Raw genomic sequence first — 16,126 nt, 5'->3', positions numbered from 1 at the left:
TCTTTGAAAAACATTTGAAAAAACCCCAGTGGTTGCATTTTATAACAATCCTGTACTTTGAAAAAGTCATCACGTGATCTGACATGAATTATTTCTTGTTAAAATTGCACTCAGACACAACGTATTCTGGGAATCTTAACTCAGTTGGCTTAAGTTGTAATCACTGATTCTGAAAGGGACTAAATACATTTACTTTCCTCTGGCAGCACCTATTTGAATACTTTCAAACATCGCTGTCATAGCATGTAATGGAGGCTATTTGGGGATTCTGGTGCTGTCACAAATCACTACAGCTCACCTGGTTGAGAGAACATGGAACTCTCAATCCTCTAATTGCTTTGCATAGATGGAGGGGCACCCTAGAATTCTGAGTTTCAGGTGTGAAATAACTAAGGACATGCTCTTATCTCAGTTTCACCTGTATAATACGATTGAGTTACAGTAGACCTCAACTCCCTGGAACCACAAGTTCAGGTCCCCGCAGTATTCAGATTCAAGTAATTTGCCCTTCATTTTTCTAAAAGAGATGCAATTTGCTATACATTGGTATTTAGATGGGATCTTTAAAACTGAAGTCCCATCCGTCTGGCTGGGACATTGAAGGTTCCATGGCAATCTGTATCAGAGCAACACTCTGAACCTAGAGCAAAATTTCCCCTTCCCTGCAGTGTTGTATGTGTACAATTGTAAAGTGCTTTGGGGGTGAAATGCGTTGTGTAAATATAAGATATCCTTATTTCTTCACAGCCAAGACATTATTTACTATATAGGGTCAAATTCATCCCAGTGCTGACCGTCAGCACAAGATCCTAAGTACTATTTAAATCCTTCTTAAGTCCCTTGGTGATATTGACCAAATGCAGAAGTCCTAAGAAAGGCATTACACACCCTGTAAGCCTCACACCACCTAAATCTCACTTATGCCTTTCAGTGGGGTTTAAGTGAGGTGTGAATAGTGCTCAGAATGTGTGTGTGTCCTCTGATCTGGGCTGAATTTTACCCATAATGAAAAACAATCAAAACAATCTCCCAAAAGACTGAGAATGAAGGTAAGTATAATAATCAGTCAAAAACAAACTATTCAAACAATTTTCCCAGATGATAGCCATGTGAAACTGTTAACGCTGACAAAGACTTAACATATGACAGTTTTAAAGCAAAAATAAATACTTGTTTGTGGCTAACTGTCTATGCTCTAATAAGCTCCAAGACAAAGGGTTGGGCTCACGATAGCACCAACTTTCTTCTTCACCATCTGACCAGACGTGACCCAAGATGTGACACTCCCTCCCTAAGAAACAGTATAATCTGCTGTCTGCAGCTGCAAGTTTTACCTTCTGAATTTTATTCCACACACGTTCTTTGTCACTTCTTCCTTCAAGGGTGTCCATGGCATCTGCCATTAGCAATTGCAGCTGTGGCACCAAGATAAAAATTATCAGTGTGGAATTCACACAGAAATAACTTCTCTAAATACACAGATTAAAACCTAATTAAAAAATCATTTGTACAGTGATGATTTTATTACTCATCTTTCACACAATGAGCACTGCCACCTCATCTTCACTTCAGCCATTCCACTGTATTATTGTAGATATAAAATACTTAACAATGGGGAAAATTCCACTGGAAAATTTGTACTTAAGTCTATACGTTTTAATGTAGCAAATGTTTATCTTTTGTAAAGGAGTTTTGGATTGTAAAGAATAAAGGTTCCATATTTTATTTTTTAATTCTCCAAGATAGTCTGTGGATTACATGAATGCTTTTTTGTATTTTCTTTCAAGCCTAATGCATCATAATTTAAGAGAGCATGTAAAACCTCACCAGAGGACAATGCTAAAGCTGAGATGTTTTTACTGTGTCTCAAAGCAAATAGCTCATTTACCTTCTTTTACTATCCTTTTCTTTGACAGAGCCTTCCCATCATTCAGCATAACAGAGCATAAAAAACAAGGCAGGTTATAAACTATAAAAAAAACCATAAACTATAAAAATATGTATTGATAAATGCTTGATAACCAGTATTCAATGCTAGAGCCTAGGCCCAGTGTGGTTATGACATTGTCTCATTTGGGTTACTTTTCTCAAACATTTTAAAAAATATATTTTCAGGTGCATTTAAATAACACAAGAATATAGGAATTGCCAGACTGGATCAGACCCATCCTTCATCTAGTCCTGTTTTCTGTCTCTAGCAGTGGCCAGCACCAGATGCTTCAGAGGAAGATGCAAGAAATCTTACATTAGGCAGATGTGGGGTAACTTCCCCTGCCCCTGCCACTCCGCCATCTCCCTTTAGCTGTCCTCCTAAACCCTTTAGTTAGAGATCGGGTTAAAGTCTGAAACATGAGATTTCATATCTCTTCCAAAATTTGTTAGCATTATCTATTATATCTCTGGAAATTCTCATAAACTCATATCAATGTCCAATCTCTTCAAGGGTCTGGTATAAAAAACCACAAATATAGGGGAATACATAATTAACTTTCAGAAAATTCAGGTGAACACTGTGATTTGCTTACCCTTCTGTACCTAGATAGTACGTGTTCTGATGTCGTATAGGAGCACTGATGTTAAGGCTCAGTAGAGCAAGGTAAGGAAAAGTTGCCATGTAATCTGAGCAGTAGCTCTGTATTTCCTAATTTTATGGAAGTAAGCCTCAACATTCAAGTTTTTGCAGTTAAAATTTCTTCCCCATTCTCCAATGCTGGATAGATAAATAATGCAAAATCTTCTCCATGAATATGCATGTGAAATCTCTAAATGGTTTTTCTTTGGCTACTTTCACTCCCCTTTTGTGTTCATTTTCTACAAGCATCTATTGGACAGAGTCTAATTAGTCCAAATGTTTGCGGAAGGCAAATGTCAAAGTCTTTCACACGAGTAATTGTGGGAAACAAAAAATGCAAATTCTGCCATTGACTTTAATGGGAGCAGAGTAAAAGTCTTTGATAGAGCTGTTTGGGAATTTTTTGTTGGAATAGCTTTCTGCAAGGATAATTTCATTTTTGCGGAAAAATTTAAATTTTCGGTCAGGAAAAATTCAAACAACTGCTCTTGGCTACTTCTTGGAAGGCTCCTTTCACTTTCTCTTTCTGCCTTCTTGAAGAAAGTGAAATTGACATGAGCCATCCAGGAAGGCAGCTGGCAAGTTGAAAAATTCTGTTTTGGTTCTCTTGAAACAAAAGTTTTCTGGAAATTCTTTCTGATGAAAAATTTCATATTTTTGACATTTTATCCCATTTTGGAATGGACAATCTTTCAAAAAAGCAAAGTTTTTCATGAAAAAGGATTTCCATTTTCCATCTAGCTTTGGTCTTTGATTTATGGAAATGCAAATGCGGGGTTGTGAAACCCCTAAGCCTCTGGAAGGTCTTTATTGATTGTTGTTCACATTTGACAACTCAAATTGACTGAAGTCTCCTCTTCCCTCACAGATTTTATGAATTAAGAGTAATTTAAAAAATCCTGAGCTGGAGGTGTTATATGCCATATTTTAGGACTCTGAATTTATATGGTTCAGTAGTTACAGAAAGGAGTTTAAATCTGAAATACCTGTGGGCCCCTCACTGTATCAGTGGAAATGACACACTGCTGTAATTCTAGAGGTTTTTTTCTTTATCCTGCTTATACTGCACATAATAATAAACAGATGGCAGTTTTAGCACTTTCCTACTAGTAAATCTGAATTAGTCTACTTGGGTAAAGTCTAATTTCAATTGTACCAGTGTAAATCCAGAGTATCTCCACTGATTTACATAGGTGCAAACAAAAACAGGATTTGACCTATTATATTCTTGATGGAAAGATATAAAAAAATCTATTCACATAGCTATAAAAGGGAATGAAGGACTAATCACAACCACCACAGAGCGCGTGCTCATTAAGGACGCTATCCAATGCCCATTGAAATCAGTGGGAATTTTTCTATTAACTTGAATAGATGTTGTATCAAGCTCTTAGAGCCCAATTGTGCAAACAGTTATTCCTGCATGCACAGTCTCTCCCATGTAGCTTCCAATTGAAATAATCGGGATACTGGGCAGGAATAACTGCAGATTTGTGCCCTAACTGACAGATACCTAGATTTTGCCATAACATTCCAGCCCTAAAGAATTTGAGCCTCTTTTAATGTAGACAGTTTAAAATAATGCAGTCAGACAGAATCCTGGAGAAGATGAGAAGACAAAGAGCCATAGGAAAATGCATAAAATCATAAAGTACATTTTAATACCATGGACAGGACAGTTTGTTAAAGTTTTCTCTCCTTTTAAATCATCTGCACTTTGAGCTTGGCAAACAAGGAATTTCCTACTGAATATTTAACATTCACGATGGAATATTCTGTAACGGGCTCTGGTTCTGCCAAGCCCGATGCAAAAAAAAGAAAATAATAGTTTTTCCGTGTCCCTGTTTGTCCTGAGGCTTCCTGGAACCCAGATTTGAAAAGGTTCCCAGGAATGTCAGGCTCACAAGTGGAAAAAAGCTGCTCTAAAGGGATTTAGGCAACATTTTAAAAGCATGTGCTTGAGCTGTGATATAATACAAATATAGGACTCTGGAGAAAGTCTGCATCAGTAATTCAGGATATTCCTCTAGTCAGTCTTAAAACATGGAAGCATTGGGTTTTAATACCAGAAAAGCCTGACCAAAGGATGGTGTCTTGTAATAAACCAGTTTCTCGGTAATGTGGTTTCCCCTTACCTTGAACACAGATTTCAAAATCTGGTGACTACCTCCCCCAGCTATAGGCAGTCAGTCAGCTTCCCTAAGGGAAGCAAGCCACTCTGAGAAGCTGCAGTGCTATAGAGGTTAGGAGCTTTGGAGGACGGCAGTCAAACCTTGGGGGACTGGCCTTAGGAAAACCAAGAGTTTCAATAAACCAGGATTTGAATCATCAACGTGTGACCAAAACCAAATGTAGGGAGTGAGGATCATGTCATCCTCATTCAGGCAAATCATGGGAGTGATTTGTTTTACTCGAGTAAGAGGACTAAACATGTTTAAAACCCTCACGGAGTTTAATAAAACAATCTTTATTCTACACACTATTGACGACACTCACACTTTTTTAGTACTTTCCATTTGTGGATATCGAAGCTGGTTAAAAACTTTAACCAATTCGGCTTCACAACACCCCTGTGAATGTTAATATCCACATATTGCACACATGGAAACTAAAGCACAGAGGGGCAAAGTGACTTGCCCAGGGTCACACAACAATTCTGTGACAGAGCCAGGAATAGAAAACTCTTGATTCCCACTGCGGTGCTCTAACCGCTAGACAAGTCTGCCTCTTTTGTTTCATCTGGCTACAGTGCTCAATGTTTTAACACATCACAATTTGAATAACTGCAATCATTTTCCAGGATCATTTTCTGAGCGGGGGAGGAAGGGAAAAGATTTTTAAAATGCCAGTGTAAATGATTCAGACTGGTTGCATAGAAGTTATTCTTCCAGGTGCTTAGCCTCTCCTCTGACAAAACACTGCAATGAGGATTTCAAAACTATTCCAAGCTGTCTGCATATTAAAAATTGACTTCCAGTACAAATAGCATTGCAAGGTTTTTTTTCCCCCTTGGCTCGCTGCCTACAAAAGCCAAAACAAGGATTAAAAATAAATACTTACCAATTCAGCATCCTGCTGACTGATGTCCTGTAGATAGGGTATGGTTGCTAGCTCAGCCATGGCTTGATTAATCACTTGGGACTGTTCCTTGACTCGCTGCAACTGACTGAGGAGGCTGGCATACTGCAACTTCTCTATCACACCTGAACATGCAGAGAAACTCTCCTATCCTCTCAGCAAAAGCAAATGGGTTAGAAGAGAGCGACAGAAAACACACTTCTCTCTTGAGACTTATGTCAGGGCTTATCATCATATATATTCACGCTGGTAATACTGTAACCAAAGAGTCATACACCACCTTTAAGATGATGCTTTCTAAAATCTTATGTAGACAAAAAAAGGCATCCTTTACACAATCTCTCTTGTAGTATTAGAAAAATAAATACATAGCTTAAAACAGATAGGAAGGTGGAGACTGCAGATATCCGATATTAATGTAATTTTTATGGTAATCACTTAGAAAAGGCTTTTCCATAATCCTCTTTGTTAAAATATTGTCTGGCTTGTATGCATTGCTTTTATTGTTTCAGTAAAGAGGTTGAGGAAACAATGTAATGCATAAATCTACCACATGTTCACAGGCAAAGAAAATCCACAGCTTTCGAACCTAATGCCAGAAAACTGCAAAGTTCGATTCTGATCCTGCAGGCAGTTAGGCAATGGGTAAGTTTAAGTACACAAGTAGACTAGTCATGCGCTTACATTGAAGCACGTGCCCGAGTGTTTGCAGGATTAGGGCGTTAGGGTCAGATTTTAAAGAGTGCCTAAAGATCCAGATAGGTGCCCAGGGGGATTTTCAGAAGGGTCTAGGTGTCTAACTCCCATTCCCTAACCTACTTTAGTACTTTTGAAAATCACATTACATGCCTAAATATGTTTGAAAATTAAATCTTTAGAGCATATTCAAGTATTTTGGGACAGGGGGTTTGTAAATGGGAGCCAATATCTGTATTAGCCTCTTTTTTGAAAGGTAAACAGCTCTTCGAAAACTCCTCAACTGGTTTTATGAAAGCAAATTAAATTCTATCAGTGATTAGAAGGCCATACGTGTTCAGTGGGAGCTGTGGGTGCTTAGCACCCCTGAAAATCAAACCACTTATTTAAGAGCCTGAAATTCAAAATGTTGGACAAGATTTTCAAGATAGCTTCTAATAAGTTTTGGCAGATCTTTGTTCCCACAATTACATGTAGTTGCAAGATACAATTGCATGCAATTAGATACCTAGCTATGTGATTTATGGGTCCACTCCGACAGTTAATGGGCTGGTTGAATGAAAGGGTTTGTTTTTTTAATTTGCAAAAATATTGACTTTTAAAACTCTTGGTTTTTCACAAAAGTTGGAGATATTTTTAACTGAAATTTTAATCATAAATGTCATCATTTGGCCGAATCTTGCTATCTTGGGGCAGGTTGCAGGTGTGCTTCTCCAGTTATTATGAAAGTAAAGGAAATAAAGAAAGGAAACTGCTTTTTGTCATCTTGATTTGCCAGAAAAAAAAAGTGCGTGTGTGTGGGGACACACACACACACACACACACACACACACACACACACACACACACACACACACACACACACACACACACACACACACACACACACACACACACACACACACACACACACACACACACACACACACACACACACACACACACACAATGGAGCTAAAGAAAACATATTTGGTCCCTGAGCCAGCTTGTGCTCTATGGACATGGCAGTGTTCTTGAATTTTACAATAGGTCAGAAGTAAATAAATAAATAACCAAGAGCAGGATATTTTAAAAGGAATTATAACAGGTTGAACATTGTCAGAGATTGTGTTTCAGTGACAATGAAAAATGAAGAAAGAGAGCGCAAATAATCGCTGCCGGCATGAAAAAGCGTTTACAGGGATATGAACCTTATAATGAAAATACATGAACTATAGTGGAGTTCAAGAGGCTACTAAGCCGCAGTAAAAAATATAATAAAGTGGCCAAGGATGAAGCTGAAACTGCCTCATACAGGTACAGTGAAGGTTAAGTAAATAGCAATCTTAAATGGAGGCTTTAGGGGAAAAGAATTGGCCTATTTAATAGAGGGAAGAGTTAAAGGTCTAAGAAATAGGACTGTGATATAGCCAACAAATTCATCATAAGGGGTTGAAAATGCATCTTCGATAGGAATGCAATAAGGGACTAAAACATTAATTGGCAGACAAATCACGCTTTTCCCTTGCAGACGCGCACATTCATCATCCAGATCTTACACAGAATAAATGAAAAGTAAAATTAACAATTGCCAGGCCTTATCCTGCAGCCCTCACTCACATGTATAGTCTTATTGAAGTCAGAGGCCAAAGTTACTCCCGGCCAGATTGCTCCCTCCCCAGAGAAAACACACAGCAAGCCACAACTAAAAGAGAAATCTCATGAGAGTTCCCCCTGAATATAGAGAGGTAGGGTTTGCCTCTCTCCACAGAAAAGTAGTGGGATCTGCTGGAAGGATGGGACCATCTAAGGATGTGGTGCCTGAACGCCAGCTTTGGGATCCCTCTCTAAGTCCTTGGAAGCTCATCTCCAATGGAGGGGACCAACCCAACAGCAAACCAGCCCATTATAGGTGGAGTTTGCCTGATACCATTAGCTTGGCAGTTAGAGGGGTCTCTGAAGCACAGAACCTAAAGCAAAGCAAGACTGTTGTGCTATTGCTAAAGAAGCTGGAGAGCCTGTACCATACAGGGCAACCTTAAAGTGTCCTTAAGAACTTCAGGCTGCATATTATAGGTCCCACATGACACTGAGATATATCAGAGAGATGGTATTCCCCCTCTTGTTTTTCTAGATAGTACTTAAGAAGTAATATTTATATCCTTTCCATTCATTAATAAAGTTTGCTTGCTGAGTCCTAGAGAATAAGAGAAACAAACTGGTTGTTCGGCTTGGATTTAAAGCAGGAACTCTGACATCAAAGGCAAGTGGCATGTTTAACCATCTAGCCGTGGGGAACGCAACTTTGCAAACATCTGCAACCCCCCACAGCTGTTGTCCTTCATTTTTATGGGATCTCCATTTTATCAGCTTATCATGTGAAAGATGCTGGGCCTTGCAAACAGGTTCAATGGTGACTTGGAACAATCCGTGGAAACCTGTCATCACATTTCTTCAATACCCTCAGGATTCTTCATAACATGCCCTGGAATCTGCTTATAATAAACACTGTTGCCAAACTGAAAACACAGCAAAGTAATTTGTTCCCTAAGTGTGTTTTATTTCTGTATGTCTTGCTGTGGAAACCCATTAAGTCTTGTTCACCTTCATATACCTCAGGGCCGCGTTTGGTCATGCTATGTAGCACCCTGTCCCATACATATGGAACTGTTCCAGGAGCGAGGACATAGACAAGAGAGGCAGAGTCTGGCTCAGTGGGACTATTTGTTTGAGTACCTACCAAAGACTTCATAATCAAGCTCTAGTGTAAAACTCTGCTCCTGCTCCCATTGGCTTATCAGGAAAGACTTCCACAGGAGCAGGACTGAGCTCCAACAATTTGTGGGAGACACTCAGATACCACAGAGGTGAGTCTGGTGTAACTGTCTGGATGATTAGATTTAGAGAATTTTTACTATCCAAAGAAGTTGCTACTATTTAAAGGGTAGACTTGCTATGCAAACGATCTCAGTGATTTCAATAGGACTCTGTGGGTAACAAGGTACTAATATGTGATGTAAATAAGGGTACCACAGCTGGGAGCATAACGTGTGTTCTGTGTTAGGTGTATATTTATCATTAACTCCATGACTTACGAACAGCAAAGCTTGAATGAATTGTATAATTAACTCCAAGTTCCTGTGCGGCAAGTCTGAGGTGCTGGGATTGATTGATATTTAGGACAGCTGCTATTGTTTAATTAACTTTGCTTTAGCACTAAGATGTTTCCATCAAGGAATACCATTAAAATGACTAGGAGAGGAATTTTGGACTGCACAAAAAATAGCTCTGCCTTTTCAATTGAAGTATAGTTTTTTGTATTTGTTTTCCCCCACAAATGACCTTGTTTCTTTTCACTCATGAGACGCTTGTGCAGCTAACATCAGTAATTGAAGTAGAGTGGTCTACAAAGCAGATTCTTCTTGGGACTACATTTTATGTAGTTTGTGAGAGAGAAATAATAGGAGGAACTTAAATTCTGGCTTGAAGAAAAACTTGGAATCGTTTCAAGAAAACTGAAGTGTCCAGTTTCTGCCATGCCTCGAGTGAGGCTTTTATCAGGGCTAGAAGAACAGTCCCAGCTCTGTGCTATCAGGTCTCCTTTGCTTTGTAATCTGATTTTTCGGTCAGGGGTGCTATGTTGTCAAAATCATTCTGCACTAAGAAGACTGAAGGGATTCTTTGGGGCAAGATTGGCAGCTGCCAACGATAAGTAGTTTTGTCTCAGGTTTTTCTCTCTTCTAGCAAAGTCCCCATCTATGACCTCCTGGCAAAGTGGCTGCTGGTTTAGAATCGCTATGAATATGTCTTACTCAGTCCACTTAAAATTCTGCTTCTTGTGAAGTTAAGAGGCATTCAGGGAGATCTCATCAAAATTCCATGGGTGAAATCCTGGTTTTGCTGAAGTGAATGGAAGTTTTGCCCCTGATTTCAATAGGGCAGGAGATCACCACATATACTTTGAGGTTCCTCAACAGCAGGGGCATGCACAAGGGGGACAAGCAGGGGCATGGGCCCCCTAATAATTGGCAGAGGCACAGAACTCCTCCAGCCCCAGGACCACGGCAGGCAGAGCAATCTCCTCTGGCCCTGGCACTGCAGCAGGAACAGAGCACTCTTCCAGCCCACAGGGCCACAATGAAGGCACAGAACGTGCCCCTCCAAAAATGGTGACATTTAATTTCCTGCTCACAGTCCTGCTTAGCAGGTATCCATCTCAGCAAGTACAAAAACACAGAGCTAGATCCGTAGCTGTTGTAAATTGGCATTGCTCTATTGAAGTTAAGGGAGCTATGCCAATTCACACCTGTTGAGTATCTGGCTCATAAGCACAAATAACCCTACCACATATTCCACTGATCTTGTCTCTTAGGTTGGTTGATTGTGTCTTTTCTCTTGCATTCCATATACCAAGATCTCACATGTGAAACTTTTCTATTTGGATCATCTAGCCTTGTTTCTGCAAATTCATTTCCAGGATAGACTGGAAATGGGGAAACACAGGATTCCTTTGGAGACAATTTTCTCTTCCTGACATTCTTTAGTCTGTTGTTGCAGGCCCTGTCTAGGAAGTATGTAATGTTACCACCTCTCCTCTAAGACCTTCAAATAAAACCTTATGGAAACATATTTAGGTGACAAATCTGAGGAAGTGTCCCAGAATAAAGTGTCAATAGAGGAAGTTTTGGAATTAATTGATAAATCAAACAGTAATACATTCCTAAAACCAGATGGTATTCGCCCAAGAGTTCTGAAGTATCTCAAATATGAAATTGCAGAACTACTAACTGTGGTACGTAACTAACGCTTAAATTAGCCTCTGTACCAGTTGACTGGAGGATAACTAATGTGATGCCTGGCAATTACAGACCAATAAGCCTAATTATTATCAGACACATAGATGAACATGATTTGCTGGGGGAAGAGTCAACATGGCTTTTGTAAAGGGAAATTGTGCTCACCAATCTATTAGAATTCTTTGAGGGGGTCAACACACATGTGGACAAGAGTGATACAGTGGATGTAGTATACTTGGACTTTCAGAAAGCCTTTGACAAGGTCGCTTACCAAAGACTCTTAAGCAAAGTAAGAAGTTCTGGGATAAGAGGGAAGATCCTCTCATGGATCAGTAACTGTTTAAAAGACAGGAAACAAAGGTCAATAAATGGTCAATTTTCAGAATGGAAAGATGTAAACAGTGGTGTCCCCCAGGGATTTGTACCTGGACCAAGATTGCTCAACATATTCATAAATGATCTGGAAAACGGGATAAACAGTGAGGTGGCAAGTTTACAGATGATATAAAATTATTCAAGATAGTTAAGTCCAAAGCAAACTGCGAAGAGTTATAAAGGTATCTCACAAAACTGGGTACTGGGCAACAAACTGACAGATGAAATTCAGTGTTGATAAATGCAAAGTAATTCATATTGGAAAACATAATCCCAACTATACATACAAAATGATGGAGTCTAAATTATCTGTTACCACTCAAGAGAGAGATCTTGCAGTCACTGTGGATAGTTCTCTGAAAACTTCGGCTCAATGTTCAGCGGCAGTCAAAAAAGCCAACAGAAGTTGAGGAAGCATTAACAAAGGGCTAGTAATAGGACAGTAAATATCATAGCACCACTACAACTATCCATGGTACACCCACACCTTTAATACGGCATTCAGTTCTGGTTGCCCCAACTCAAAGAAGATATATTTGAACTGGAAAAGGTACAGAGAAGAACAACAAAAATGATTGAGGGTATGGAGTAGCTTTCATACAAGGAGAGATTAAAAAGACTGGGACTGTTCAGTTTGGAAAGGAGACGACTAAGGGGGGCTATGATAGAGGTCTATAAAATCATGAATGGTGTGGAGCAAGTGAATAAGGAAGTGTTATTTAGCTCTTCACATAACACAGGAACCAGGGGTCACCCAATGAAATTAATAGGCAGCAGGTTCTTCACACAATGCACAGTCAACCTGTGGAACTCATTACCATGGAATGTTGTGAAGGCCAAAAGTATAACTGCGTTAAAAAAAGAATTAGATAAGTTCATGGAGGATAAATCCATCAATGGCTATTAACAAAGATGCTCAGGAATGCAACCCCATGCTCTGGGTGTCCCTAAGCCTCTGACTGCCAGATACAGGGACTGGATGACAGAAGATTGATAACTTGATGATTGCCTGTTCTCTTCATTCCCTTGCAAGCACCTGGCATTGGCCACTGTTGGAAGACAGGATACAGGCTAGATGAACCATTGGTCTGACCCAGTATGGCCATTCTTATGTTCTAAGATCTGGGCTGAAATCCTGCTCCCACTGAAGTCAATAGGTGTTTTGCCATTAACTTCAGTGTGTCCAGGATTCCATGCTTGGAAGCATCAAAGTTGGAGGGTCTAAATAGCATAACAAAATCCTGAAGTCTAACAATGCACAAGCACACGACTAAAACATAATATACTTTCTCAAAGTGGCCCCATTTCAAATCAGTCTCCACACCAATTAGAAGGGGCTTTGGCAGTGGCGTACGGAGGGGAAGGATGGGGGAGGCATGCCCCTGGGCCCTGGCCTGGGGAGGGGGGCACCGGCCAGGCCCTGGGAGGAGGAGCTGCCCCCTGTCACAGGCAGCCAGGGCACACTCCCAGCCCCTCCACGGAGTGCAAGGAGAGAGCTGCAGGGACCAGAGTCTGTCACCCCCCCGCCACACACACTACCAGGGAGCCCCCGCCGCCCCCACAGCGGGGGAAGAGCGGGAAGTGGGCCTGCAGACAACAACCCATAATGGGGTGCTGCCGCCGCCACTGTCGGGGGGGGGGGCGGAGGGGAGTGGAGAAGAGCAGGACATGCTGCTGCTGTCACCACCGACGGGGGGGGGGGGGAAGTAAGGGAGAGCGGAAAATGGGCCTGCAGATCCCCCCCAGGGCGCTGCCCACGCTATGCTGCCGCCGATGGGGAGAAGGAGTGAGGGAGAGTGGAAAACAGGCCTGCAAATGCCCGCCCCCACCCCCGTGAGGCGCTGTTGTCGATGGGGGGTGCCAATGGCAGTATGGCCCCGGGTGCCAGAGACCCACGGTATGCCACTGGGTTTTGAGTTAGTCAGAGAATGGTCAAGGACAGATGAATTCAAGGAGCTTCACTAGCACTGAAAACAAAAAGATGTACATTTCCTTTGGGATCTCTGCCATCAGACTCCTTCACCTTCCTCATACTGGGCTAAGAAGCAAATGCTTTATAGGGTCCATTTCTGCAAGGTGCTGTTCACCTTCACCTCACACTGAGTTTGTAAGATGAGCCCCATATTGTCTGTTTACTTACTACTGTCAGACTGAAGAAGGTATAGCTTCTCCAAGATTTTAGCTAATGTTTTTCACTTGATAGAGGTTGCTAAGTAGCAGTTTTTTTGTCAACCTCCTGCCTACTGTCAGAGACTAACAATATCAATCCTGTGGTTTGCTAAAACACCTGATGAGGAAATGAATCTGATTTTTCCAAGACACAGATAACTAAAAAACTGTTATTGCTAGGGAAAGAATGTTAACATTAATATTTGCAATCTGTTTGAGGAGAGGTTTCTTCCACTTATTTTCTGGAGAATAATTTAAGAATTGCATTAAAATAGTCTAGTCTACATGCAAATTTCATTTTTGACCTTTTGTGCTAATCAAAAGACAAGGTGATAAAAAAAACTGTGTACATTATAGCAAAAAGTATGGTGTGGAATATGCTAATAAACCTACAGTACGTCTGTATCAGATCTGAAAGTAATTTCACATACTTCATTATGCAGAGGCTAGGTTGGAATTGAATCTAAGGGTGCGTCTACACTGCAATAAAACACTCATGGCTGGCCCATGTCAGCTGACTCAGACTGGCGGGACTCAGGCTGTGGGGCTATAAAATTGCAGTGTGGACATCCAATCTCAGGCTGGAGCCTGGCTCTGGAACCCTGCCAGGGAGAGGGTCCCATTGCATGAGCCTGTATGCCCGCACTGCAATTTTACAGCCTCTCAGCCCGAATTCCACATGCCTGAGTTAGCGGACATAAGTCAGCCATGGGTGTTTTACTGCAGTGTAGACGTATCCTTAGTTTCTAGAAAAGTTTCAAGGTGTAGTTATTAACTCTTGATGGAGAGATTAATAAAATGGGTAGAACATTATGCATTTTTAAATGTAGCAAGACATTGTGGTCATTATTTAGGGTTCAGAGTACATTATGATACGGGAAATGAATTTGAGAAAACCAAAAATGAAGAAGTCATTTGGAAAAAATTGGCTAACCTATCAAATATTGGAGGCGGTGGTTTTTTTTTTTTTTATAAGTTCTTAATGTCGAGCTAACTCTGCTTCTGTTGAAGGCAGCTGAGTCTTTGCAAACACACATGCAGAGTTTGCTGCACATCACAGTATTTTTTTAACATGTGGCAAAGAACCACTAAATAAAAATATTTTTTTGTTTATCACGTTATAGATTCATTTAAATATGTCTGTAACAACAGAATAAGATACATCCACAGAACACATCTTAGTCATTCACATTTACACAAACCTCTAAAATTGCATTCACTGCATTCTATAAAGTAGATGCTATACCCACAGTTAATTTGGTGCCTCTGATAAAATCCATTATTGGTAAGATCTTTTTCCCTATGGTCTCCAAGTGTCTTACTGATTCTTCTCTTGTAAGAGGACTAAAAGGAGGTTTGTGTTCTAGGAAATGAAATAGTAAAACTTTGATATTGTTTTTGATCATACCAGTGTATGGTGCACATTTCATACAAGGTATTCTACAGGGGATTTAGCAAGCCATGTGAGCTCGGGGAAGTGAGAAATTGTTGGGAAAAGCCACCCAGACATTCAGCTGGCAGGAGCAGAGAAAGTCACCTGCAGGTGGAACCTCTGGAAGCTGATGATGTTGCCAGGGCCTCCTGCTTTATTTTATTCCAGTTTTTAATCTGGTCATTCTCTCCCCTGCGCTTGACGGATATTCACTCCAACCCCCTCCTTCACAGTGTCTACACTTCAGTCTCACTCCCCCTGCCTTTCATACTCCCTTTCTTCCCTCTCCCCCCACCCACTGTTGAATCTTCTGCTCTTTGCACAACAATATGACGGAACCACTGTGGCGCTGTTGGGTCCCAAATAACTATATTTACTCAATAAATACAAACATGCAAGGCCTAGCTACATACACACTATTGCTTTGGCTGGTTTCTGGTGCTTCTAAAAACATGCGAGTACCCTAGAGGAATTACAAACTATATAAAGAGATACTATCCTATTCCTATACATTATACACCCCCTTCAATGTTCTCTCTACCTTCCTTTGTTTCTGTTTAACTAATCCCTTTCCAACAAAACCCAGCCTCCAAAAAAATTAAAAGATAGAAATAAATCAACCAAACACGAAAAATCATTGGCATGGACACGACATTTGCCAACTGTCACGTAGTTCCTCCCACCCTTTTGTCTGCCTTATCTAACTATATTGTTAACTCTTTGGGGCAGGGACTGTTCCTTACATTGTGTTTGTACAGTGCCTACCACAATGGAGCCCCATTCTTGGAGTCTCTTGGTACCACTATAATCAAATAAATAATAATAGTATTTGCACTCCAACAGCGTCTTCCATCTCTGAAATGTTAATTAATTAGGCCTCACAATACGCCAGTAAGTTGAGTGATTTTTATCCTCACATTACATATGGTGAGAATGAGGCACAGGTGGATGAGATGGCTGGCCCCCAAAGACTACTGTAACACAAGTGCTTTCAGGACCACTAAGGTTTTCTAAGAGCTAGTCTTGGAT

At 40.6% G+C, this 16,126-nt stretch overlaps 1 protein-coding gene across 1 annotated transcript in view; it reads right to left on the bottom strand.

Moving 5' to 3' along the window:
* The window catches only part of SPATA16 (spermatogenesis associated 16), a 175,842-nt gene that overhangs the window by 19,351 nt on the left and 140,365 nt on the right, over positions 1-16,126 (bottom strand). The window contains exons 8-10 of the mRNA XM_067536563.1: positions 14,916-15,028; positions 5,633-5,797; positions 1,335-1,415 (exon numbers count right to left, since the gene is read on the bottom strand). Of these exons, the coding sequence (XP_067392664.1) occupies positions 1,335-1,415; positions 5,633-5,797; positions 14,916-15,028 (359 nt within the window). The remainder of the gene's footprint in view (positions 1-1,334; positions 1,416-5,632; positions 5,798-14,915; positions 15,029-16,126) is intronic.

The sequence above is a fragment of the Emydura macquarii genome, unplaced genomic scaffold, assembly GCF_026122565.2.
Source record: "Emydura macquarii macquarii isolate MOO-44397 ecotype Brisbane River unplaced genomic scaffold, CSIRO-AGI_Emac_v2 contig_3603, whole genome shotgun sequence".
Taxonomy (NCBI): Eukaryota; Metazoa; Chordata; order Testudines; family Chelidae; genus Emydura; species Emydura macquarii.
This window is presented reverse-complemented; position numbering and strand designations above follow the sequence as displayed.